The 26109-nt window shown below is 47.6% G+C and overlaps 9 protein-coding genes across 10 annotated transcripts; 5 read left to right on the top strand and 4 right to left on the bottom strand.

Annotated features, from left to right (window-relative positions):
* Positions 1-67: 67 nt before the first annotated feature.
* On the top strand, positions 68-1171 carry E1B28_012403 (uncharacterized protein; the record flags this gene model as incomplete). The annotated part of the gene is made up of 5 exons (XM_043157510.1): positions 68-290; positions 340-361; positions 429-718; positions 783-1039; positions 1094-1171. 5 exons carry the CDS (start codon positions 68-70, stop codon positions 1169-1171), a joined length of 870 nt encoding a protein of 289 aa, XP_043004877.1.
* A 71-nt stretch (positions 1172-1242) lies between these two features.
* On the bottom strand, positions 1243-3719 carry E1B28_012402 (uncharacterized protein). The gene is made up of 6 exons (XM_043157509.1): positions 3170-3719; positions 2803-3114; positions 2705-2751; positions 1680-2652; positions 1500-1614; positions 1243-1446 (listed from the first exon to the last, which is right to left on the bottom strand). Exons 1-6 carry the CDS (start codon positions 3566-3568, stop codon positions 1433-1435), a joined length of 1860 nt encoding a protein of 619 aa, XP_043004876.1. The 5' UTR covers positions 3569-3719; the 3' UTR covers positions 1243-1432.
* A 927-nt stretch (positions 3720-4646) lies between these two features.
* Positions 4647-7284, top strand: E1B28_012401 (uncharacterized protein; the record flags this gene model as incomplete). Its single annotated transcript, XM_043157508.1, has 5 exons — positions 4647-4851; positions 4901-5346; positions 5431-5720; positions 5783-6698; positions 6766-7284. 5 exons carry the CDS (start codon positions 4647-4649, stop codon positions 6862-6864), a joined length of 1956 nt encoding a protein of 651 aa, XP_043004875.1. The 3' UTR covers positions 6865-7284.
* E1B28_012400 (uncharacterized protein) lies at positions 5459-10808 on the bottom strand. Of its 2 annotated transcripts, XM_043157506.1 has the most exons (13): positions 10551-10808; positions 10368-10444; positions 10103-10310; positions 9959-10046; positions 9645-9895; positions 9389-9583; positions 9143-9332; positions 8903-9080; positions 8644-8837; positions 7786-7879; positions 6737-7276; positions 5751-6660; positions 5459-5696 (listed from the first exon to the last, which is right to left on the bottom strand). In XM_043157506.1, the coding sequence occupies exons 1-11, from the start codon at positions 10713-10715 to the stop codon at positions 7024-7026; spliced, it is 1893 nt and encodes a 630-aa protein (XP_043004873.1). In that variant the 5' UTR covers positions 10716-10808; the 3' UTR covers positions 5459-5696; positions 5751-6660; positions 6737-7023. The 2 variants fall into 2 exon arrangements, with proteins under 2 accessions (XP_043004873.1, XP_043004874.1); XM_043157507.1 differs by lacking the exons at positions 5459-5696; positions 5751-6660; positions 6737-7276; positions 7786-7879 and having other exon boundaries at positions 7910-9080.
* Positions 10809-12607: 1799 nt separating this feature from the next.
* On the top strand, positions 12608-17001 carry E1B28_012399 (uncharacterized protein). The gene is made up of 4 exons (XM_043157505.1): positions 12608-13257; positions 13329-14282; positions 14337-16223; positions 16283-17001. The coding sequence occupies exons 1-4, from the start codon at positions 13101-13103 to the stop codon at positions 16567-16569; spliced, it is 3285 nt and encodes a 1094-aa protein (XP_043004872.1). The 5' UTR covers positions 12608-13100; the 3' UTR covers positions 16570-17001.
* An 823-nt stretch (positions 17002-17824) lies between these two features.
* E1B28_012398 (uncharacterized protein) lies at positions 17825-18535 on the bottom strand (the record flags this gene model as incomplete). Its single annotated transcript, XM_043157504.1, has 3 exons — positions 17825-18239; positions 18297-18396; positions 18454-18535. The coding sequence occupies 3 exons, from the start codon at positions 18533-18535 to the stop codon at positions 17825-17827; spliced, it is 597 nt and encodes a 198-aa protein (XP_043004871.1).
* Positions 18536-18684: 149 nt separating this feature from the next.
* On the bottom strand, positions 18685-19776 carry E1B28_012397 (uncharacterized protein; the record flags this gene model as incomplete). Its single annotated transcript, XM_043157503.1, has 4 exons — positions 18685-19089; positions 19142-19235; positions 19286-19636; positions 19691-19776. 4 exons carry the CDS (start codon positions 19774-19776, stop codon positions 18685-18687), a joined length of 936 nt encoding a protein of 311 aa, XP_043004870.1.
* Positions 19777-20559: 783 nt separating this feature from the next.
* E1B28_012396 (uncharacterized protein) lies at positions 20560-21632 on the top strand (the record flags this gene model as incomplete). Its single annotated transcript, XM_043157502.1, has 6 exons — positions 20560-20674; positions 20729-20807; positions 20858-20928; positions 20982-21253; positions 21314-21382; positions 21435-21632. The coding sequence occupies 6 exons, from the start codon at positions 20560-20562 to the stop codon at positions 21630-21632; spliced, it is 804 nt and encodes a 267-aa protein (XP_043004869.1).
* A 190-nt stretch (positions 21633-21822) lies between these two features.
* Positions 21823-26059, top strand: E1B28_012395 (uncharacterized protein; the record flags this gene model as incomplete). The annotated part of the gene is made up of 3 exons (XM_043157501.1): positions 21823-22006; positions 22057-23585; positions 23642-26059. The coding sequence occupies 3 exons, from the start codon at positions 21823-21825 to the stop codon at positions 26057-26059; spliced, it is 4131 nt and encodes a 1376-aa protein (XP_043004868.1).
* Between the last annotated feature and the right edge of the window lie 50 nt (positions 26060-26109).

Genomic DNA, 26109 nt, shown 5'->3' with positions numbered 1-26109 from the left:
ATCTATTTAATACCTTTTCCCGCCACATTCTCCTTCATTCTCTTACCTCAATACCAGCCCCTTCAGGATGCAGTCGGGAAACTACTTGGTCGGAGATCCTCTCTCACTGGACAGGATACGTTCTGTTCTCATTCGATTGGAGGATACAATCATTTTCGAACTGATAGAACGTGCTCAATATGCACACAACCCTCGGATGTATCAAGCAGGAGGGTTTAAAGAACTACAAGAAGTCGGTTTCCCCGGTAGTTGGCTAGAGTGGTTCTTGAAGGAAATTGAAAGTTTCCATGGTCAGTTTTCCCAGTTCTTCTCATGTACTTTGCGTTCAGCCTTCTGTAGCAAAAGCTAGACGATACACTAGGTGATTGAACATTGCCTGTTTCTTTATGGACATTCTCTCGTTCTCTTGCTAACTTTTCATCGAACAGTCCAGACGAAACGCCCTTCACGCAGGATCTGCCAGACCCCGTATTGCCACCTCTCAAATTTCCTGAAATCCTCTTTCCCAATAACATTAACGTAAATCAATCCATCTTATGCTTCTATATGTGTCACATCGTACCAAGGATTACGAGTCGTACGACCCGGACGCTCGCAGCTACGAAACGAGCCCACGGTATAACGGGAGCGGAAGAATACGAGGATGATGGCAACTACGGTAGTGCAGCCACTATCGACGTGGAAGTCTTACAAGCTATCAGCAAAAGAGTTCATTATGGTACGTTTTGGTCACTTAGCAACAATCAAAAGTTTTCCAATTGACAATTTAAAACCTATTTTAGGTAAATTCGTCTCTGAGTCCAAATTCCTCAAAGAACCCAAAGCGTTCATTCCTCATATAAAAACGCGGAATATCAAAGCATTGGAAGATCTTATTACAAAACCTGAAGTAGAGAAGAGACTCTTGGAGCGTCTACAAAAGAAAGCTGGCACTTACTCTCAAAGTTTGGATGGGTCAGTTGGTGCAGAAAAGATTGACATTACGAGCATAATTGAGTTGTACGAGAGTTACATCATCCCGTTGACGAAGGAGGTTGAGGTAGGTTACCATTCAGTTTAGTGAGAGCTATGTTTGACACTACTACCCTTCAAGGTCGAGTACTTGTTACACCGATTGGATGGTTTGTCCGAAGAGGACATCGAAAGATTAGAGAAGAAAGGAGGACCTTAGATATTTCCATACTTTGAATGTGCACAAACTAATTCATTTAGCTTATCAGAGATCTACTCCATTCTTGCTACAAATCGTCGCGTTAACCAAAAAGAAAATAAAAAGTGCTGGTTAAATATGTATATGAGAATACAAAAACGAGATAGGATGTGTTTCAATCAGAGATACAAAGTGTCTGAAAAGATATATTCAATTCTGAGATGAAGCAAGAAACCTGTAAGGGCGGGTATATCGGTTTGCCGAATGGGCATGGGCTGAAGATTATAATCCGAGATCTGTCGCTTGCTCGTTAAATAACATACTCCTGGGACTAACGCTTAATGCGTACCTTCAAGAAGACGTTTCCTTTCGTCGTCCGTAATGTGGCTGGTGGCCCGTCGGGCAAGAAGCTTCTCCGTACGATACTTCTCGTACAGAACCTCGTTCGTGTGTGTCTTCAAAACCTGTGGTATGAGAATGAGAATAAGTCAACAAGTTATGAACTATTTGCAATCTGAAACTGGCGAACCTTCAGATGGGTAGACAAAACTGCGGTACGCATGGCAGCAAAATCACAATGATTAGGGTCGAGAACGTCAATAGTTCCCCATCGATAGTTCCTCACAAAAACTCCTCTCAAATCCTCTGGTGGTCCGTTTAGATATGCGTGATTCACAGAGCCCGGCGTTGGAGGGATAGTTTCAGACACATTTCCATCTTCGGATTGCTGCATAGGTGATGTCGGTTCCGTTTCGAGCAAGGTCCTTCTGGGCCTCCCGCTAACAGGAGCAATCAAGGCGAATGGCAAAACCGCTGAGATATCCGGCCTCGCGACGATGTGAGCCGAGAAACGAACATTAGCGACGCTGTCTCTGTCATCAAGGTCGAGGGAACTTGGCAGTCTCTCGTCTGCAGCCGCCTGGGATAAATCCCTTCGCGAACGTGATCGTGACAGATTCCGAGTGGGGTGACGAGGGGGACGAAGTTTAATAACCGGTCGCGATTGCCTTTCGTCTTCAACGCCACTCCGATTATCGTCGTCGCTGTCATTTTTCTCATTCTGATCGCTATTACCAGAACCAACAGCAAAATGCGTCTTTCTTCCGTTTCCGCTACGAATCTTGGACAAATTCTTTTCGGTCTTTGAGGATGGGCCGAACACTCCGAAGTCCAATCCAGCACCGGCAAGAGATCTCCTCACTGCCTCCTTCACAGCAACCAGCTTCTCATCAGTCAATGAGTCTGCTTTTGCCACCACGGGCAAAACGTTGCAACGCGTTGACAGCCTGCGAATGACACGCAACTCGGCTGGTGACATGGTCAAAGGGGACCTTTTCTCTTCTCCTTCTTCGCTGTCTGAATCGGAGGATGTGTCTGGAATGAGTTCTGGCTGTTTGCTCTGAGAAATGGAGGTTTCAGAACGCGTTTTCACAGGAAGCGAGGACCGGGCGCGTCGATCAGCCATGGTCATGATGGAGCTGGGTTCAATCATATAGATGCATCTATAAAAGAAGGGAAAGTGAGAGTCTAACAATGATTTGAGATAATGCTCACAGATGAACGTGTTGGTCACCTTTACTCTTTCTGACCACCTTTGACTCCTGAAGAAAGGTGAGAAAAGGGGTTATTATTGAGGAATATTTTTGACGCACCTCGCTCATTGTATCGGCGTATTGTGCATCCAAATATTGCATCACGGAACTAACTTGTCTATCCAACTTCAATTCTCTTCCTTCTGCATAATCAAGTCCTGGCGTATCCACCACGGACAGTAATAACCGATCGAAGCGAGATTCGCAAATTTCGATACTGGCGGTCTCGATAGAGTGCGTTGTCTTGGTGGCACCGCGAAGAAAGCGTTCGACAGCAAGCTTCTGGTCGACGGTGGCTGAGGGTGACAACTCTGCGGTTTCGAGGATTAACCGAAGAAGTGAGGTCTTTCCTGTGCCTATGCCACCAACGACCTTGAAGTTATGCTTGATGAGTTTCAGAACTAGATCATAATCCAAAGGAACTGACCATGACATTGAACGTAGGCGGTAACTTTGCTCTTCTTTGGCTGTACCTCGGTATAGGAGCTGGAGAGTTCTTCCAATTGTCGAAGGCGGACGGCGAATTTGACATATACAAGGACGATATGAGGCCCCCTCCGTTGGCTGAGGTAACAGTCGAACCTGAAGAGGGCCGAAATGGTTTATGGAATGGTATGGGATGGTTGGGTGGCCCCTGCAAAGAAGTTTTAGTCGCACCTTCGACACGTCTGCCGTTCAGCTGGTCTTGGTCGTTGCGGATACTGTTAACGTCTACGAGATTTTCCGGCCATGGGATTCCTTGCTTGTGGACTTCTGGGAGGGAGGGTGAAGGTCGGACTTTTGGTTGTTCGTGAACGTGCTTGGGCTTGCGACGTAGGGAGAACATGATGGTGATAGTTCAGAAACAAGGAGTGGAAGGAAAGATGAAAAGGAGAAACAGTAATTTGGGACAATATAAACAAAGGGAGAGTGAGGTCAACCTCACAGAAGGCGACAAAGAAGAAGATAAAATAATAAGGACCAAGTTACTGGGTCAGGAGTTCAGGCGGCCACGTTTCACAGCCACAGGATCGTCCCCGCGCCACAGAGCACTGGCGTTAGTTTGACTTTTCTCCTGCGATATCTTTCCCGTAAGGTCGATCAACTTACTACTGAGCGTGTTGTGAAAAGCCACGGGATTTCAGTAAAACTCGTCGAGATGTATTATACTATCATGTACGAGCTGGTCATCGCCTCCGTGCATTGAATAAGGTACAGGGTCAGTGTCGTGCGGCTAAGCATTGCTTCCTTGGTGGCTCAAACTTTAGACGTTAAATATGTCTTTCAACAAAGGATTATAGATGAGTGTTAAATCCTGTAGAATAGCGTGTAGGGCTCCAAGAACCAATCATTTTCAATAAAGGGTGTTGTTCGACGTGAAACAGAAACTTGGATCCAGACCGTGACTTCTGTGGTTCGACCACAGCCGATTAACTTGGTGTTGATGTACTTTCGTGCCTTAGGATTACTTGCTGTAGCGCTTAGAACGAAGGCAATATGATGAAAAAATGGTTAAGACTCTACGAGTGTGATTATCGAGGACAACAGTGGCAATGCGGAATGTGGTATCTGGAGTATTGATGAGATGTGTGCTCACGATGGACGAGAGGAAGAGGGAAAGGATGAAAGGGAGACACGAGAAGAGTAAGGTTGCCGGACCAAAAAAACACCGTGAATCCGTGTATCCAGACCAGACCTGAACGCCAAAGAGTAGGCAGATGAATATTACAAGTCAATCACCTCGAGCCTTAGCGTTGTGGGGAGAGAAGAACAGCGAGAGCGAGATGTTTGTCGATGCTGCGAGCGGCGAGATGGACGCCCGCGTCATCCTCAGATAATCTCGCAAGCTCGATCTTATCTCGGAACAAACCCGTGCTGCCCGGTGACTAAAAAATCCAGCTTTTTTCCTTTTTTTTCCTACATAAATGCCCGTCCACATCATCGAGAACACCATCGGTGGTCAGTTCGACGACGCACCAGAGGACATCGATCCCCGAGGCGAGCATAATTATATTGACAATTCTGAGCCTGAAGACTCGGATTTGGACTTGTCTTTCAATCACGATGACGACCTGAGCGCCAGCGACGCGTACAAAGTTGAGGACGAAGATTGGGAGGTCGCCGAACGAGGTGCGTTTACCTGGGACAATCGGTGGATATCTCTTGATTATATTGTCAGACTTTACAAAACAATATAACCGTCTGCGCCAGCATGTCGCAGTACGCACAGGAAACGCCGAGGCGTACGGTACCCAATCATCCATCGACCGTTCAAATAAAGTCGCTGCCCTACCTGCAGTCAATCATCCTGCAGCTCGTCGTTCTTGTCAGAATGCTACCTCTTCTTCCATATCTGCCAGTGCACCAAACGACAAAACTTCTGACCAGTTAGCAGCACTTGCGAAGTACTCTTCTCGGTTAGCGAAGATAGATGATCCCTACACCATGACGATGGGGGTTGGTGTAAATCGCAAGGGACCAAGCTCATATGCGAACCTGAAAGATAAATCCGATCGAGCGACCAACGAACAAGTCCTGGATCCCCGCACACGACTAATCCTTTTCAAGATGATTGGAAGGGGTCTTGTTCACGATGTGAATGGGTGTATCAGCACTGGGAAAGAGGTGTGTAGAATCCTCTACAAGTTTCATCCCTCTTCGCTCTGTATCGAAATTCACTAATCTAAACCTCTTGGTTCCAATAACTAGGCCAACGTCTACCATGCCCGCACTCCTGGTCCTGACATGCGCCATATAGCTATCAAAATATATAAAACATCTATCCTTGTATTCAAAGATCGAGACAAATACGTGACAGGTGAATACCGTTTTCGCCGGGGTTATTCTCGCAAAAATCCTCGGAAGATGGTCAGACTCTGGGCAGAGAAAGAGATGCGAAACTTGAAAAGGTTGATAACTGCCAACATTCGATGCCCCGAGCCACTTGAAGTCAGGGAGAACGTGTTGGTGATGGGCTTCCTGGGTAATAAGGAGGGTTGGTGAGCTTTCATGTTCTTGTTAATTCTCACCAAAGTTAACCGTTATATCTCTTTCTACGAAGGGCATCTCCACGACTGAAGGATGCAGAACTCTCTCCAGCCCAAGCCAGTGATCTGTACATCGAACTCCTCCTTGTTGTTCGCAAGATGTATCATCAATGCAAACTTGTCCACGCCGATCTATCCGAATACAATGTTCTCTTCCACGAAAACCATCTTTGGATTATCGATGTTTCTCAAAGTGTGGAACATGATCATCCCTCTGCTTATGATTTCCTCCGAAGTGACCTCAAAAACGTGGAAGATTTCTTCAGCAAGAAAGGGGCACGGGCCTTGTTGGGACTGAGGAAATCGTTCGAGTTTGTCACCAGTGAAAGGCTAGCCGCAACAGGAGGAGGAGAAGATTCGGACGATGAAGCTAATCTTAAACGATGGCTTCAAGACCAGGAAATGGGTCAAGAGGGCAATAGCGAGCAGAAGAATGACGACGCCAACGTCGGTGTGGACGACAAAAGCAAAGCTATTGCACATGAAGATGCGGTCTTTTTGCAATCATACATTCCTCGTTCATTAAACGAAGTATATGATCCCGAACGTGACGTCGACCTGCTTAATCGTGGAGAGAGAAAGAAACTGATTTATGCTGATACTATTGGTTTGGTCGATCAAACGCCACCACCGCCTTCGGGTGAAAAGAAGCGTCCCTTTGTGACTAACGCCAAGTCCGGTCTCGGAGTACGGTTTGACGATTCGATCGAGCGGGACGAGGATGACTCGGGATCCTTGACAAAGGCGTCGACTTCAAAGAAAAGCACGGATGTCGACGGGGAAGAAATTGAAGACTCTGAAGAAGTAGACCAGGAGGAATCCCCTGACCCTTCAGGGGATGAAGATCCGGACGCTGGTCACAGGTCCGGGGAGGGATTTCAGGACCGCACACCTCGAGGACATAGACATGAAGATCGAGAAGCGAAAAAGGTTAGTTTTCCCTCGTTTTTTGAATGACTATTTCACACCTGATCACACCCTTGTCGCGTTATGATAGGAACGGAAAAAAGCCGTCAAAGCTGAGGCAAAGGAGAAACGTAAAAATAAGATGCCGAAAGCGGAGAAGAAAAGGCTGACGAAGAAGACGAAAGGGTGATTTACGCTGTTCCTGGGACCGAGATCCAAGACTCGATCCAAGCTCAACGCAAAGGATCGGCCATGGTACTATGTGATGCATGCAATTGGTCTATTGTATAATACTTTTAGATATGTATAGACATAGGCAAGATGGAAGAAAGGGTGTCGACCCAGATTCTTAGGCATCGGTAATACATCCCCTACTCGCATTCTCTACGTTCTTCACGTATTTGTATAATGTGCCCTGTGAGACCTTGAGCGGTGGAGCGATCCAACCTTTTTTCCTTTTGGCCATCTCCGAGTCGGATACATGTAATTCAATGGTATTCTTCACAGCATCGACGGAAATAATATCGCCATCTTTAACCAAAGCGATGGGTCCACCAACTTGAGCTTCTGGAACGACGTGGCCTATGCAGAATCCGTGGGAGCTGACGACAGAAACGGAGAATGATTTTGATGCGGATATTGGGGAAGACGAAAAATGACACATCGGCAAACGGGGAGTGTGAAATGTTTGAGGGTCAAGCGGAGGGGAGGGGTAAAGACCGATTTGACAGCAGGTTATCCCGGTGGATAGATGGGGTAAAAGATGGGGGCGCGAGAGAAAACAGTCAGCTCAGGTCCACTGTGGAGTAGAAACGCATAGGATCCGCACGGAAAGAAAAAAGAAGAAAAAAGAAATAATAGACCCACGGCTCGGAAGATTTAGAAAATCAAACGTCCGAACGCGGGACTAACCCTGACCAGCCAAAAGGTCTTACCAACAGACGTCGGGCCGAAAACGTATGTCACCACAAGGCGTTGCAAGGGGTCCAAGCGTCATTCTGGAAGGCGAGTGCAACGGAAGGGGAGAATTAAAGTAGCATGGAGCATACTCCGATAGCACAGGGAAAGAGCGCGGGAGAAGGACTCGGAGATTTTGTAGGAAACCACTCACCCTCCACTAAATCTGCCATCCGTGAGACAAGCCACATCGAAGCCTAGACCAGCACCCATGATCAAACTAGTTGGTTTGAGCATTTCAGGCATGCCTAAGTATGGGTAAACGGGTCAGTTAATAGAATAAAAATTTGAGGCCGCATGGGAGGAAGAGCTAGGTGGAAAAATAGCGAAATGAAACGAAAATTATTGACAGGGAACGTAATGGCCGTTGGGACAGGCACCAAAATAGCAGATGAAAAAGGTGCATGAGGATGGGGGAAGCCGTAAGTTGATCAGTGGACGGAGATTTGATGCCTCAAAGAGGGAATGATCAGGAATGAGAAAACAAATTGTCGCCAGAAATCAGAAACAGAAAGATATGAGTCGGAGTAAATGAAGACCGAGCGTTGGGAGAAATGTGTAGAACACACATGAGAACTGTATAGTCATGGAAAACACATGATAGAGTCAAACGAAAGTCCAACTGGACATCATTCCCGACGTCGAGGCATTGCAGGAGACACCAAGGAACTAGGAGGTGTCAAGGGTGGACAAATAAATTCCAATAGACCTCAACAATGGAAGTTGAAGGTCTTCAGAAAACGAGACAAACCACCAAACGGACTGATTCTCAGCTATCAACCGTGTCACCGTCTCCAGGCACATGAAAGGAGCAGAAAGAACACGACAGGGAAGGGTGGCGCATTATCCAGTTGTAGCAGGTGCAGGGAAGAATAATGCCGCGGTGACATTCGAAACAGCGGGAGGGGAGGACGACGGCCAGTAGCTCTCTCACAACTCTTCTCTACTTGTCAGGAATCCCGATAGCAAGTGAAAGGAAACACGAAGGGTCCACAGGGAAGTTTCCACTCACCAGGTCCGCCCTTCGGGCCTAAATACCTCAAAATAACAACAGTCTTCTCCCCCTTCTTGATGCTCCCATTCTCAACGGCTTTTACAAAATCTTCTTCGTTATCAAATACCCTAGCTTTCCCGGTGAACCCGAGGCCTTCCTTTCCAGTGATTTTCGCAACAGCACCACCGGGGGCAAGATTGCCTTTAAGGATTCTGTTTCAGAGGCGTTGGTTACTAGTTACTTGTTTCAGTAGAGTCGTTCGGAGGGGAAAACAAACCGGATATGTCCAGTTTCCTTGATCGGTTGATCCAACGGCCTAATCACATCTTGCTTGTCGAAGTCCAGCTCTCCATACTTGTGCACCCAGCGATCTACATTCTCTCCGAGCGTACGTCCCGTAACAGTAAGAGTGTTTCCATCGATGAGGTTAGATTTGAGAAGGAAGTGGAGGATTTCTGAAGAACGGGAGAAGGTTAGCCAAGGGGCAGGAAATCATGGGCACAGAACGGAAACTCACTGGGTATACCGCCGATCCTATACACATCCTCCATTACATACTTGCCACTGGGTTTGATATCAGCGATGAAAGGTGTTCTATCACTAACTCGTTGGATATCATCGATACTGAGCTCAATCCCGACTGAATGAGCAATGGCTATCAGATGTAGGACGGCATTGGTCGATCCGCCGAGAATCATTGTTAGAACCTATGTAAAGTGGCTATGTAGGAGTCTTCAATCGTATTTTCGGGAGCTGAACTCACCATGGCATTCTCAAAGGCCTCTCTGGTCATGATATCTCTCGGCAATATATTCTTCTCCAACAACGTTCTCATCACCGGTCCCACGTCTTTGCACTCTTGAATTTTTTCCGGAGACTCGGCAGGGAAGGAGGATGACCCAGGAAGAGACATTCCTAACGCCTCGGCGTTGGACGCCATGGTATTCGCGGTGTACATCTTCGCAATGCAAAACGGTGAGTTTGCCTCAACATCCAAGGGCGGGTTGAATGATACATACTCCTCCACAAGCTCCTGGTCCAGGACACGCATACCTGACGGTCTCATATCTCTCCTTCTCAGCTTCTGGCGTTTTCCCGTCCTGGAGATACTTTCCATAGCTTTGAAACGCGCTCACGATATCGATCGTCTTCCGGTCTTTGTCCAGCTCTTGCGGTGAATCAGTAGCGGGAAGAGGCGATGGGCCAGAACACGACCCTGGTCGGATGGTTCCTCCATAAACCATAACCGAGGGGCGGTTGAGTCTACCGACTATTAGGAAAGAAGAGAGGAAACTCAGTAGGTTGGATGGGACCATTTCAAATAAGAACTTACGCGCCATAAGAACGCCCGGCATATTCTTATCGCAGCCTGGTACGACGACCATACCGTCCAGATGATGACCTCCCGCAGCTGTCTCAACCTGTGAGGAGGTGTCAGCACCTGCCTCGTCGTTGAGCAGGAAAGAAACGCGTGTACTTGGTCTGCAATCAAGTCTCTGCTCTGTAAAGAGTAGCTCATTCCCCATGTCCCCATACTGATCCCGTCACTAACACCGACCGTGCCGAATTGGTATGCAATCATGCCTGTGGAATCTTTTGCACCAGAAGGGGGAGTGGACGCAATAGATTCTTTGATATGTCTTCCCAATCCTAGAAGATGTCTGTTACAAGGATTGCCTTCATACCTAAATATGATAACAGTCAATATTGGTAGATGACATTCGAAAGGTAGAATAAAGCACCAAACACTCCCAACGCCAACCATTGCTTTGTTGAAGTCGGAATCCTTGGATATGCCGTCGGTCGCGTAAAGCATTGCCTGAAAGAAGCTCGTTAATATAGCATCCAGACGAAACCAAAAAAAATATACGATGGTCCACAAGACGTCTTTTTCTTTTTCCACTAAAAGAACAAGAGCGACAGACCTGACTAGCACCTTGATCTTTTGGCTGAGTTATAATCCTGCTATAGCGGTTCATAATAATGGCTTCCTCGTTTCTTCTCGCAGAGGAGTGCAGGTGCTTTGAGCTAGAGCATGTCGTGTTGCCTGTGCGTGGAAGACGACGAGATTTGACTCGAACTCGGTGCATAGATTGATTTTCCCTGAATTTGTAGATCTAGAATTTCAGGATACGCGTCTCTCCCAAAGATGTAGGACGCGTTTGAAGGAAGTTGAGATGACTGTATGACATGGAAAAAAAAAGGTGATTCCGGGATGGTCGTGGGGATCGGCATGATCGGCCGAACTGTTCGGGATTGTCGCACTCACTGCACTCTGAATCCGTCTGCGACTCTTGTCGTCAGTTTTCAGCTTCTTATTGAAAGCTCTCACTTGCTGAATTAACGTCTTGCCACGACACATAAATCTCACCATCTCTGCCACATATCTTCCCTTGCGCTGGCAATTTCCTTTTGGCTCGGGGAAATCAACCGAATCACAAGTCGTGTCAGGACATGTACACCGTGTCTTTTCACAGTCTGGATTATTCCTGTTGCACCAGCAGGCTTGTGTAGTTCAGTCCTCGGTGAAGTTTCGTTTACTACGACTCCGAGTTTCGGCAGCTCTTCCCCAAGGCGCCACGTACGTACCCGTGAACCTAGCCTTGTTCAAATTCATTTCTTAAGGAATGGAGTGGATCTCCCCGCCCAGGGTAGTATGTATGGTGTGTATTTGGAATAGCCTGCTAACAATTTATCGGTTGCCAACAATAGTGATAATTATCTGAGTGACTCCGGAATGGTATTGTTCCATTCCACTACCATCAGGTCCCGCAACTGTATTACTGCGCATGGAAGTAATCAACCCAAGTACATGAGTGTATGTCACCGCTTTCCCCGAGTTTGTAAGAATCCGAATTGAAATTCCCGACAGGTCGACATTCATGATACGATCTCCTAGCTCATGGACCGCACTGACGGCATTTATATCCAAATACTATCATAGGAACCTGGTGGTGGTGAGTATAAGTTACATGTTGATGTTTTCCAGCTGGGCTTTTCACCTCGGGCCTTGCTTCGATGACCCTGGTTCACAGGAACAATGTTGACTAGGCCCAGACTCAATTCCGGATTCTCTATGGAACCCTCGACATTTGTTGGGACACACGATGCATAGCACATTCCGATATCAACATCATGCCATTGGCATGGCGCCCCGTCGACCCTTTCCTAATATGCTTATGGAAGTTGGAGATATCACCTCTTAAATCCCAACTTGTAGATCAGTCCGTTTGTGCTTTGAGCAGTTGCCGGTGAGTCGAGCGTCCCGTATGGGGACTCGGGATAGTAGAAGGGATATTCAAGATCGCCTCCGACCCGAATCATTGCGTTCACGCTCGTTATCGGAAGTCGGGGGGAGTTAACTCGCTGTGCGGTATCAAAGATAGATTAGTTCCCTTCCTTCTTATCGTTCCGAGTTTAATTCTCTGCCGGGAATGGATTCAGGTTGTGTGGATTCTGAAAGTGATTCGCGGGGTTTACTGTTTCTTCCCAACTCTAAACAACATCCGAACGATAGCTGTTGATCGGGTCGGCTTCGGACATCGGGGATGAGCGGGTTGATGGTCAGTTGCATCAACGACCTTGGTTACAGGAGTGACAGGACGTCTAAGTATGGGAGTCCTGAAGCAAGGGAATTGCCGGAGCCGGAGGAATGGAATTTTGACCAACGGAGTTTCGATCGAACACGGAAGTGCCGTCGGAAGTGCAAATTGCCTTTTATGGGCTGAACGGGATCTATCCCTGTTTCCATAATTTTTTTTGTTCCAGTTTCTTGCGAAAACAAAGGACAGATAAATAATAAATCACGTTTCACAAGGAAATGATCGGGATATCCGATATCCTAGGACCGTGGGACTTGTACATCAGCGCTTGCCCCCCTTTTTTGATCCTCCCTCGTTTCCTCGTTGGTTACGTACCTGGTTGCTATCCGCCCCCTTTCGTAGCCTTTTTTACGTGCACCGAGTTACGCACAATGATTTCTCTTCCCGCCCTGGACGAGAACGAACTGTAGGCAGCATAGAGGGATAAAATAGCCAGAAGGAGGTTCTGGGCTGAGGTCATTGGGAGCGGATCTGGGGGACAAAACGAGTCACAGCCGACACATCAGTTTCTCGAATATTTTCAGGTAATTCATCAGGAGAGCGGGGACCGAGCCAATCGGAAGGCGAGCGACAAACCGATATTCCGTTTTCGATTGTTCGATTGACCGTTCTCGGCCTGGGCCACCCCAACCCTCCCTCATACTTACCCTCAATCCGGGTTACTGGCCGTGCGGTTTCTTTCAGTGCCCGCGCGGATTTCCTCCATTTCGAGAACGTCACTCACTTCGTCCCTCTCATCTTCTCTCCTACCGTCCTCGTCGACCACAACGACGACGAGCAGGTCGTGCTCAACCCTCTAAATCTTTCTACCTCTCTCCTTCCCATCGCCAGCCTCACTCTCTCCTGTCGCAATCCCCGGTCTTCCGGTCCTTTATGAACAACTCAAACGATCCCGTTTCACCGTCCCTATTGCCAGCAAGAATATCACCTCGCTCAACCAGGTCCAGAGCGGGATCCTCAGCCAAGTCGGAACTCAGGGAGCACAATGAGTTAAACGAATTCTGTCTGTTAGTTGCTGGTGATCATGGGGGTGCGTATCTCACGTTCACAAGGTTGCGCACTGTATATGCTGACTATATGCGCTCTTTATCTGTCCGACAGGTAAATCATCCTTTCTTCGCCTTCTCCTCGAGACCTCGACACTGGCCGGCACGCAAGAGCTCGAGCAACAGAATCAGAAGTCGCACATGAGAAACTTCATTCAAGGTTGTGCGAGCCGTACAACGGCAATACGTTATACGACGCTCGATGTGCTCGTTCCCCCAACCTCATCACCCAGAACATCACCCAAATCCAGCCCAAAATCAGAGGTACAACAGGTGGACCAAAAAAAGAACGCAGATAACCAAGTACCTCTGACTTTCACCCTCATCGATACTCCTTCTATCAATCCCCCTTCTCCTTCGGCGCCAATCTCATCTTCAGCGTCCATCCCCGACGATTTACTCCGCCTAGTTGAATCTAGGCTAGCGGAGGCGGTTGACACGTCCTCGCGTACCGGCCTCATGCACCTTTGCATATATTTTCTCGATCCTGTTCACGCCTATTCACTTCCTCGACACCATATCGACACTATTTGTAGACTATCTGCACGCGTCAACGTTCTTCCCGTTATCGCAAAAGCTGATAGGTTGACGGACCAACAACTGCGTGTAATGAAGGAGGTGGTCAGGAGGGATCTGGCCGACGCAGGCATCGGGTTCGGAATATTCGATCAGGAGCCTGCTACCAATAAGGGCACAGAAGCTGAGCTGCAACTCAACGGAAAATTTGAACAAAAAGATTCACCTGAGCCGACATCCAAAATCCCGAGTCTTCCCTTCGCGCTTATCTCACCGGATTGTTATGATATCTTGAATTCTCTCCCCCCCTCTGTTACTTCTTCCCCTCCTTTGCCTGGTTCCCCTCGTAATCGGCCTTCTTCTCCGAACCAGGATGCTGCTCCCTCCGGAACGTCAAACCCGAGCTTCCCATCTCGCTTTACGCGCGCCTACAGGTGGGGTTCCATTGATGTGCTCAATCCTGACCACAGTGATTTTCTTGTTCTTAAACAAGGTGATTCTCGCCATTCGACTGTATGATGACCATCTGATCCTGACTATGAAATAGCTGTCTTCCATCATATGCACACGCTACGCCAGTACACCAAGGACTATTTGCTCGAAAAGTTCAAGACGGACTACCTCGGTGTCTATCGGTATCCGCCTCACCCACATAGTAGAGAAGCTCCTTCTCACTCTCACCATCCACGCGATCTTCATCTATCATCTACATCATCGCCATATGCGCATAACTTACAACATGGCTATATTCCTCCGCATCCCTCACAGCAAGACCAACATTCTTACTCACATTCACGTTCGAGCAGTGGGAGTGCAAGGCCTGTGTTGGCTATCGATACAGGTAGCAGCGGCTCTACCCCGATGCATAGACTCGTTCACGAACACGCTGTCTCAACATCTGCCTCGTCGCGAACCACCTCTTCGCGACAGCCGCATCATTTGCCTGCTCCTTCTCAGCCCGTACCTGAACCTACTCCGTCCGGTAGAGGTGTCAGTAAAAAGGATGTCGCGGAAGGGGAGAAAGAGAAGACTAGACCCAAAAAGATCACGGTTGCATGTAACTTTTGCCGGTCGAGGAAGCTCAAATGCGACGGAGTCAGACCGGCATGTGTGCAGTGTTTGAAAAGGAGTAATCCGTGTGATTATCAAACGCAGGGGAGAAGGAGAGGGGCAAAGGGTAAGCGAGATAAAGTTGGTGCAAGCGAGAAAGAGGCAGGCAAGGAGAAAGATAAGGAAGAGACCCGGCCAACTAACGCTAATGGATCATCCTCTGGTTCAATCAGAGGCTCTAGGAGGGGTAAAGTGAGTGGAAGCCGCGAAGACAGTGAAGATGCGGACCATGATGGTGATAATGGTGACGGTGAAGGTAGCCGCACCGGGAGTCAAGACGCTGAGTGTGAGGACGAGGACGACGGCGATGTTGAGATGGCTGATCCAGCGGGAATGAGCCCGAGGTCTCCTGCCGTCAGAAGAAGTAGGGACGGGTCATTGAATGAGTATCCTCCTCCCCACTTATCTCAACCGCCGCAGTATCATCGTCCGTCTTCAAGTTCGAGTTCTAATCACTTCGCTCAATCACACCCCACTCTTCCATCTATCTCTGCTGAGTTTCCACCGCCTCATACACACACGACGAGGAGCAGAGCACCAAGTATATCTAGCATTACTGGACCTCCTGACAGGGAACAAAGAGAAAGAGGCGGGTATGAGCTGCCACACATAGCTACATTAAGTCTACCCGACCCTACCGCGAGATCTACCAGACACTCTCCACATCTTACTCCCTCGCAACACGGACATCACACTAGATCCTCTTCATCTTCCCAGCATCACTTACATCCCGGCGCTCATCTGCCTCTACCTCATGCCCATCCACAGCATACACGTTCACCACCACATCACTTACCCCCTCCTCATCTACCTTCTCCTCATCCACATCAATCACAGCAACATCATTTGTCTGCATCTTCCACACCAAGTTCTCATATATCTCCCCACCAGTCCAGTTCATCGGCGGCGAGTTCACATCTTTCGCCGCATCATCAGCACCATCGATTACCCTCGCCCCATCAACCGCCACAACATACCTCACAATTACACGCACACGCGACCTCCCGAAAACGAGCGGCTACTGCACCCTCTAAGAGCTCAGGTCCGATAGATGTGGGAACGAGTCTACCTCCTCCTGTTCCTGGGCCAGCCAGACCAAGTGAGGTATCCAGGGGTAGAAGTTCTACGACAAGTGGTCTTTCCGACCAGGGAGCACTAGTAGCCGGAAGTGGGAATAACGCACCGTCAGGGGAGTCATTAGGTGTGGGCGGTTCTGCTGTAAATGTGGGTACTATCGGGAGTGTCACGGCCGGCATGATACGAGCTACGGGACGGTTAACAAACACGAGTGGACCCAAAATCGTTGCTTGTAATTTTTGTAGAGGTGTGTTTCGGCGTTTATCATTTTTCTCTAACTAACGACCTTTTAACTTGCCTATCTAGCCCGCAAAACAAAATGCGACGGTGCCCATCCTAGTTGCGGATCTTGTGCGAGGAGGAATCTACCGTGCAATTATGTACACGAGAGGGGTGGGAGACGTGGTGGAGGTGCTGCCGCCGTCGCTGCGGCTTCTTCTGCTCAGGCTCAGGCCTCATTGAACACAGGGCCGGGTGTGAGTACAGGTGGCGGAGGTGATAAAAAGCCACCCAGTCGAGGGAATAAAAGGATGTCAGATGCAGAGGAAGAGGGCGGCAGTGGTAGAAAGCGGATGAGGGTCAGTGATGGTTAAACGCGGAACGTTGAGGAAACGCAAACAAATCGTAGACGCAGACTCGGCTGAAAGTTTCTTTTTTCCTTTTTCCTCTTTCTTTTCCTATCTAGAATCGGTTTCAGTCTTTCCTGGCTGCCCCTCATATACCCTCCCTGTGTTTCCATACATTTGTTCTGTTGTTTTTTTTTTGGGCTAAACTCGACTTGGGATAGAAACGGTGTCGACTGTTGTTCTTTTTCTCCTAACCTATTTATTGATTATGTTTGCTTTGTGTTTCTCAGCTGGTCTCTCACCTTTTGTCTTTCTCCTCCTTCGAGTTGAATTTCATATCGTCCATATGTGTTAACGTATTAAAGATCTTACATGTAATTGTACCTCTACAATCTGTCTTTCGCTACTGTTACTTACTTACCTGATATCGAACTGTCATTAACGACATACTCGAACGAAATTGTGTCTTTCATAGACCCTGATCATGAGGTTATGGAATATTCTGATACTGTGATAACAAGAACCTCATACGTTCCTGTTAATTGCTTCCCAGCGTCCGACATCTGGACGTACCTGTTCCTTCCTGTCGAGTAGTGGTGTGGTATATACTGAATATCTCAATGGTCGCCAACTGAGGACGAGGAATACAACTGGCTACCCACCGATGTCTTGCTTCAAGATGGGCATAGGCTGACAGATAAAAGAGGTTGGATCCATCTGACCAGTGGCTAGTATAGTTCGAGATTGCTACGTAGTGTAATAGGATAAAGATCCTTCTAGAATCTTGACGGATATGGTGATGAACGTCTGAACATGAACTTGAAGTTTCAGGTCCAGACTATAGGACCGGGCGCAGTTCCCTAGTCAAACTATTCGAGTTTTTCCGTAGTAATGATTGAGGCGGCTTATAGGAATCTGGATTCCGGAGGTAAGTAGATGTGTATCACCCATAACGGGTCAATCGAGCGTCGGTACACATGAATGAAACGATCAGAATTCGATTCTCGAAGCCTCGAGTTCTGGATCGACAGGCTTGTTGGTCCCAAATCAGTTTCCAGAATCTGTGTTCCACGCAGCTTGCTGTGGGGACTCGGTATATGGTGGTTTTGCAAGCCGATAAATCATCCAGCAGGCGATCGGGCCAAATGAAAGCGTTCCCCAGTAGTATGAGAGACAACTATTCAAAAAAATCGGTGACTATGAATAAAGCAAAATAAATTTGTGCGACCCATGTGGATAGCTTTGGTCTCAGAGCTTCCTATCCAGGCTGAGGGCCTCGCTCCTATGCACCCGGTGCTCGATATTTCATATTTTCTAACCTCTCGATTCCTTCATCTCCCAGCGAAATTGCCTCTCGTACCACTTGTACGACATATATTACCAAACTTGTTTCGCACCACCAAAAAAATGTGGTGTACGACGTTTGTAGAACTACACACATCACTGGGGCGACCAGGGATAGGGTGTACATATGGGTGAGAGACAGTGGTAAGAACGGCAGCGGGAAGGATGAATCGTTCGGTCGGAACTGTTGAGGTAGCGAGCCGGGACTTAGGTAGAAAAGTAGGCTGGCGTGAAGAAAGATATTGAGGAGGGAGAAAAATCGAGGAAGGGGAATGTCCGCTCGGGCATTGTTGGTGTCGATTATGGAGAACGATAGCGGGTCCTTGGAGGGGTTGATCAGATATATGAGGTGTCTATTCGTCCACACAAGTCGGTCAATCTGGTATGACAGAAACTAATATTGAACTCACAGTAATCCAGACAAGGCCAATATACCCAAGATGCCAATTTCGTACCAAAAAATTGATTTGTTGTGCTCTTCTCTCAACTGTTGAATGAGCTCTTCTTGTTCTAAGTACCACGAGTTAAGTGATTTTATGTTGACACTAAACTCACCTCACGACACACCTTGCTCGTCAAAAACTAGATTATCGTTCTCGTTCTCTGTTTCGGTTGCAAACTTGAAAGGAACGCGCCGTCTAATATCCATTATAGTGGGTGGATGTAGTGAATAGGTCGTCGGCAGGTCGGCTCAGTTTATGTGTATAAGTCACACTGTAAGGACAAATATAGTCAAACTTTCATGTAACACTACAATGACGTTTCCCAAACTTTTCCTTTTCGCAAACCAGTATGAAGCTAGCCACCCTCAAACTGCCATGAAAACACCTCTTTCCCGATTGTTGCATTGAGCCTTCGCACATCGAAGGCACTTACACGGTTCGAGCACAGAAGAGTTGCGTATTCGTCGTTCAAGGTGGTGATTAAGGATTCAGGGAGCCCAGGGATTCTCTGAAAATCCATGGCAGTCGACATCATGACCAGGTCAAGTCCCTCGTCTAAGGTTGAGGCAGAGTTGGCTCGTAAAGTACACACATCTTGAGGCGTTGGCGTTTCGGTTATAGAAGATTCTAGGATCTGTCCCAATGTTGGCGTACTGAGCAATGCCCAGGCGATGGATGCATGGAATTGAGGTTCGGCGTAATATACCTTTTGACGTAAAGTCTCCAGAGTCGGTGTTAAGCCTTGTGCAAGGGACTTTAACTGGGAAGATTCAAATCAGCTTTATCCAAATAAAAGGAAACTATGACCCAACCTCAGGAAAACCACCCCCGACGTCGAGCGCCAAGAACGTCCTCGTTCTCTCATCATTCGTCAGCACTGAGAACGAACTGAAAGAAACTTTGAAACTAGAGAGTAGAATTACTCCAGGGTGAAGACAGAGCCATCAGTGACTTACGGAAGGTTCGATTGGGCGAGACGTTTTACGCATCGTCTGATTTCCTCCCTTTGATATGCGCGCACGAATATGGGTCGTGACAGAGAAATATGCAGCTCGATGACATTTTTATCGCCAATCCCATCCACGTCAGCTACTGCTTGCAAAGCCGGTGAAATTTCTTTTGCTGCTTTCAGTACATCTTGAAGAAGCTGATAAAGTGGACATTTTCGTTCAACTAACACTGGTACATAGACGTGGACGGCCCATTGACCTTCTACGTGTGGTGTAGAGCGGATACGACCTTGGTGTAGAGCAGGATTGTCTTTTGGGACAGGCAGAACTAATGAAGATGAGAGACTGGGTAATTTCCTGGGAGACGATCTATTCAGCTTTGAATCTCTTTCGAAATGGCGCTGGACTCACCTCTTTTTGATTTTGACAGGTTCCTTAGCAACACATTCCTCTTCGCTCGAGCTGCGGTAGTCGACAAGGGCTTTAGACCTCTTCATGCAATTATCCTACAGAGACGAACCAGTTCAGGTTGCAGATAAGCGTCACGAAAGTCTTCAACCCTTCTTCAACCTCGTCGAGAGTCGAGTTGGCGTTTGTCTAGCAAACGATCACGTGGAAGGCACGAGGCGGCGCGTTACGCGTCGCGTGCCGCGAGCGTGTTTTATTTTTTGTATAATTTTAAACTCGCCATAATCTCCAAATTTAGCAAAAATCTTAATCATAACTTGCGCCCAGTGTTAAGTACTCGTTAAGTTTCCGCTCGTGCTTCAGAGTACACCGCCAATTGTTGAACAGATAGCTGACATATGTGCTACTTTATATAATCACCATCTGTCTCCACATATGTTCACGATATGTAGAGTCACATGACAATGCCATAAATACTCAGCACAAATGTTTCCAGTGGTCCTCCTGCCCTACTCCTGCATACATTGACCTTTGGTAGGTAAAATATGCCATTTGGACCCATTTCCATCACGGGAGGAACAAGGGACGCCAGAATTTCCTTTGCTGGACTGTGTTATGGCATTATTACGGCATGGTCAACATATGTTCACGATATATTGAGTTTATGGGATATATATAAAGCACATATCTGTACGACATGGGCCGGTTTTGGTGGTGTAGTATTAACGATGCCATTTACCATATTCCCCACTCACCAATAGCAATAATTCCCCGCCTCTCTGTCATGTGGACGTCACAGTTATTATTTAATCTACGGGACCCTGATAAGAATACTTCTATACAATCATCTCGTCTTCTTCTCTTCCATCATCATGAACGTCCCCTTCATCAATAAATCTTCGTCAAACAGTTCACCTCCTACCGAACATTCGCATTCGCATTCCCAAGGGGATCATGGACACACTCATGAACACTACACCAATGCTGGTACGATGCGCCTTGCCGTGATCATCTATGTAGAGCGACTGAAACGATTCCAAGGACGATACTCTGAACGAGATCTTCCAGATTTTTCCGGGAGGAACTTCAAGGAAAGAGGTTTTACAATTGGTATTGGGGGGTATGCCGCCGTCTTGAATCTCAGTGTATCGACGCTAAACACACGCTCAGACCGGTAGGATCTGGAAAGACGGCACTGACCCTCGCGCTTTGCCTAAAGTTAAGGAAAGAGTACAACATTGGTCCGTTCTCTGCCCCTGCGAACAGATCGATCTATCCTAACCGCTGTGCCCAGCGACCGTTACAAACGACATCTTTACTCGTGAAGACCAAGAATTCCTGATTCGAAATAAAGCCCTTCCAGAATCACGTATTTTGGCGATCGAGACCGGGGGATGCCCACACGCTGCTATTCGTGAAGACATTAGTGCGAATATGGGTGCTCTTGAAACTCTGCAAGCCAAATATGACTGTCAAATGCTGTTCGTGGAGAGCGGTGGTGACAACCTCGCTGCCAACTATTCCAGAGAGTTGGCTGACTATATTATATATGTCATCGATGTTTCGGTACCCCTTATTTTCCGTTCACCGGTCCAAGTTGTGATTGAATCGTGTTGTCTTTCCAAGGGAGGGGATAAAATTCCTCGCAAAGGAGGTCCAGGAATCACACACTCGGATCTGCTGGTCATAAACAAGGTATGGGATATTATCACTTTCGTGAGTTTAGATGCCGACTCCGAGAGATTAGACCGACCTCGCCCCTCATGTTGGTGCGTCCCTAGAGGTTATGGACAGAGATTCCAAAGTCATGCGAGGAGATGGCCCCACTCTTTTCACTGCTATTAGGAAAGGTGAGGGTGTTAATGATGTTGCTTCACTTATTTTGGCAGCGTGGAGGACCGCCGGCAGCCCTGGTAAACCTGGACCTGTTGGTGAGAGTAATTGAACAGCTGTTTTTCGTTTCAAGCATCTTTGGCTTGCGACGTTATCGCATTGTAGTTAAGATCGTGGCGATCGCGTTTTGCTAATAAATCTTTAGCATAAACTCATCATAATCATATCCAAATTTGGCATGAAATTTAGCATAAGGTTTTCACTATGCTCCTTTATGCTAAACTGCGGTCTGTCCATGTCTGATGCACAGACCTCTTTCTCGCCTATCAAAGCGCAATGTCATAGGCTTTCACTCTTCTGCTTATGCTAAAAGCCAGGTTTTGCAAGCAAAACCCAAGCCTCAGACTGCTATCTTCAAGTACAAAGAAGAGAGCGAAGAAAAGGAAAAAGGAAAGGAAAAAGTCAAGGGTCAATCTACGAGATATGGTACCGTACTAGCTTAAGTTCTCCGGTATTTTATCCTTACATTTCTCCAGCCAAACGGAATCCTCTCGGAGTGCAGTTGCTCTCCAAATCCCTCCATCAGCAAATATTTAAGAATTGTTCTTTTCCTTCACCGGCGAAAGAGTTCGTCAACATATCACTCGAGCATTTATCCCTACACGGCCTCGATCCTTCGCAGTCCTCTACACTTCCTCCGACCGAATTCACCTTACCCCCTTTGCAAGGAGACAATCTATCTCAACACTTTCACCGCATTGGTTTGGCTGCATCGGAACCTTACCTGGCACTGGCAGAGCAGTTCTCAGAGACGGAAATTCCACCTATCCCTGAAAACTGGGAGCTACAGGCAGGATGGACGAAATATTATCACCGTACCGACGGATCTGACTATTCAGAGCATGTTCCGTATCCAATCCACGATGACAAGCCAGAGCAGATACTGACCTTCGACGTTGAGACGATGCCAAAGTATCACTCCTATCCGATAATAGCTTGTGCAGCTACTGCTAATGCGTGGTACGTCTGGCTCTCACCATGGATATTGGATCCTTCATCGAATTCATATGCGCACCTTGTTCCAATGGGCCCAGCCCATGTTCCGCGTATCATTGTTGGACATAACGTTTCTTATGATCGTGCTCGTATATTAGAGGAGTATCATCTCAATGGAACGAAAACCCGATTCCTTGACACCATGTCCCTCCATGTTGCAACAAAGGGCATTTCTTCACATCAACGGCCTGCATGGATGAAATACCGAAAGAACAAAGAGGACGAGATCTCCAGAAGAGACGAGGCTACAGAAGCTGTTTTCCATCTCAAGCAAGAAGTGGACGAACAGGTCGAGGTGCTCCAGAAGGAAATGAAGGGCGGCCTCCGGAATATCGCCGAACCACAATTCCAAAAATTGTTGGATTTACAACGGAATTTGGAGGTCTCCCTGCCCGTTTTGCAAGCCTCACAAGCTGCGTCTTTAGCCTCTGCCAGTGAAGATCTAGATCTATCCACACAGCCAATTCTCGACGACCACGATGCTCCACTGGACACACCTTCCAAACGTTGGGAGGATATCACTTCCGCCAATTCCCTAGTCGACGTAGCGCGACTTCATTGCAGTATCAACATCTCAAAAGACATTCGCAAGGACCTCTTGAAGTGCACAAGAGAAGAGATATCCTCAAATATTTGCGATTACATTACTTATTGCGCGGGTGATGTCGACGTTACTCATAAGGTGTACCAAAAGGTACTTCCTGGTTTCCGGAACACATGTCCTCATCCTGTGAGCTTTGCTGGGATCTTGACAATGGGAAGCGGGTTTTTACCCGTGAATGAGGAATGGGGAATGTATCTGGAGAGAGCAGAAGGTGTATGGAGGGCTTTAGAGAAACGGGTACGAGATGGCTTGGAAAAACTTGCGAGATCGGCAATGGAGACTTTCCCGGTCATGCCTGAAGAAATTGGAAGGCAGGCGCCGAAGTGGAAAGACGACGTGTGGCTGAGTCAGTTAGATTGGACGCCAAAAATCGCGGGACAGAGTCGCGGAGTAGTTCCACAGGAGGTACATCACCCGCTCGGCATGTGTGCGCGACTCTTTATTGACATCTAATTTCAAAGGGGAACGTTCAGGATCATGAACTTGAGAAAACTCTCCCAGCTTGGTACGCAACGTTGAAAGCCAACCCTCTCTCAAAGAAAAGTGTTGAGCGGGTTCTTCCCCTATTACTTCAAATGTCGTTCGAAACCCTTCCAATGAAATTTACACCGAAGGAAAAATGGTTCTACAATCCACCTGATGACGAGGATAAAGTCATTCGCTTGCCAACGTCTAAAAGGGGACAGAAAACTGGGTCTTTACTTTCTCGCCTTCACGGGCTACCGTTACTTGAGAATGGAAGTATGTCTTCTCCTCACATTAACCTGGCCATCAGAGTCAGTCGAGGGGAGTCTGATAGAGATCTCAAAGATGCGTTACTGAAGTTGGGGGAAGAATTATACCATGATCACACTCATGCGAGCTGTGAGGAAGACCCATGGTTTTGCCAGCTCGATTGGAAGGAGGTGGTGCGCAGCTCGGATGAGAAACTCAAACCCAAAAAGCAACAAAAGCCTCCTCTCGTGTATTGGCCGAAGTGGTTTTGGGATCTTGCCAAACCGAAGAGAGATATGCCTCCAGGGTCACTCGATATTACCATCCGCAACCGTTTTGCCCCTCTTCTTCTCAAAATGTCTTGGCTTGGATTCCCCCTTTTCTACTCCAAAGAATATGGCTGGATATTCCGCGTTTCTTCGTCCGATTTGTCCCAGGAAAAATATCGGAGGTTAAAACCTTTGAATTTTTACGAGCCTGAAGACGAGAAAATGGCGGAAGCAGTTCAAAAAGGGGACTATGTCTTTTGCAAATTGCCGCATAAGGACGGAGATAAGGCAAATGTTGGAAGTCCATTGGGGAAAGGATTCCTGAGATTTGCCGTGGATGGTGTCCTGACAAGCAGTGCAGGAGATGAACTCAAGGAGCTTGTAGATATCGGTGTCAAGTGCAGCTATTGGATTAGTGCCAGAGATCGAATTCTGAACCAAAAGGTTATCTGGTCTGATACCACGAAGCAGAACGAATGGGATATGGGATTTCCTACCTCGCCGTCAGTCCCCGCAGAGGTAATTAGGGAGAGGAAGTGGGGTATAATCCTTCCTCAAGTTATTACGATGGGAACCGTTACGAGGCGTGCCATTGAGAAGACGTGGTTAACTGCCAGTAACGCGAAGAAAAACCGCGTTGGCTCAGAGTTGAAGGCGATGGTCCGTGCGCCTCCTGGATACGCATTAGTAGGTGCCGATGTTGATTCGGAGGAACTGTGGATCTCCAGTTGTATGGGTGATGCACAGTTTGGAATGCATGGCGCGACAGCGATAGGTTGGATGACCCTGGAAGGAAATAAAGCTGCTGGGTCCGACCTACATTCTAAGACTGCCAATATCCTTGGCATATCTAGGGACCAGGCAAAGGTTTTCAACTATTCGCGTATATACGGTGCAGGAATGCGGCACGCGATATTATTGTTATTGCAGGGAAACTCCAACATGACACCCGAGGAAGCTCACAAACTCGCGGAAAACCTTTACGCCTCAACCAAAGGGAAAAATACACACAGAATGGATATGTTCGGGCGAAAGTTTTGGTTTGGAGGGTCTGAAAGCTTTCTGTTCAATAAGCTCGAGGCAATCGCCACTTCGGATAAACCCCAAACGCCTGCATTAGGATGCGGAGTTACCAACGCTCTCATGAAAGACTGTCTTCCAACCGAGTTTGGTTCGGATTACCTTCCCTCCAGAATTAACTGGGTCGTTCAATCCTCCGGAGTCGACTACCTTCATCTTCTTATCGTATCGATGGATTTCTTGATCAGCAGATACCAAATCGATGCGAGGTATCTCATTTCTGTTCATGATGAACTGAGATATCTCGTGAAAGAAGAAGATAAGTATCGGGCTGCGCTTGCGATGCAAATCGCCAACCTTTGGACGCGATGCATGTTTGCATATAAACTCGGAATGGATGACCTGCCCCAGGGCGTAGCGTTCTTCTCCGCCGTCGATATTGACAACGTTCTCCGCAAAGAAGTCGACATGCCTTGTGTAACCCCTTCCCAGCCCACTCCCATCGCCCCCGGAGAAAGTCTAGATATCGGTGGTGTGCTAACGAAAACGAACGGAGGATCGTTATGGAAAGATGGACGGTCGATGTTGGAGTCTAGTGCCAAATTTGTGGGAACCCTTGATGGATACGTCGAGCCCGATTGTCTAGGGCACCGGGCGTCGAACGCTGCTTTCCTCCGAGCCCAAACAACGCGAGATTTAAATGAAGTCAAACACCTCGCCAAACATGTTTCCGGTACCAAATTCAGCGGCGATGTTGGAGATCAAACGAAAAGAACCAAGAGAAAACGGAGGTCCCCTCCAATTGGGAATGGGGATGGCATGGACTGGTCGGAGACTATCGAATATTTACTTCAATCAGGACGTGAACTACTATAATTGCTAGATAATGATTACTGTAAGTATGTATGGGTATTTAAGTATTATTT

Source organism: Marasmius oreades, chromosome 8 (genome assembly GCF_018924745.1).
Source record: "Marasmius oreades isolate 03SP1 chromosome 8, whole genome shotgun sequence".
NCBI classification, from domain to species: domain Eukaryota; kingdom Fungi; phylum Basidiomycota; class Agaricomycetes; order Agaricales; family Marasmiaceae; genus Marasmius; species Marasmius oreades.
Note: the sequence above shows the minus strand (reverse complement) of the source record. Positions and strands in the feature narration are given on the sequence as shown.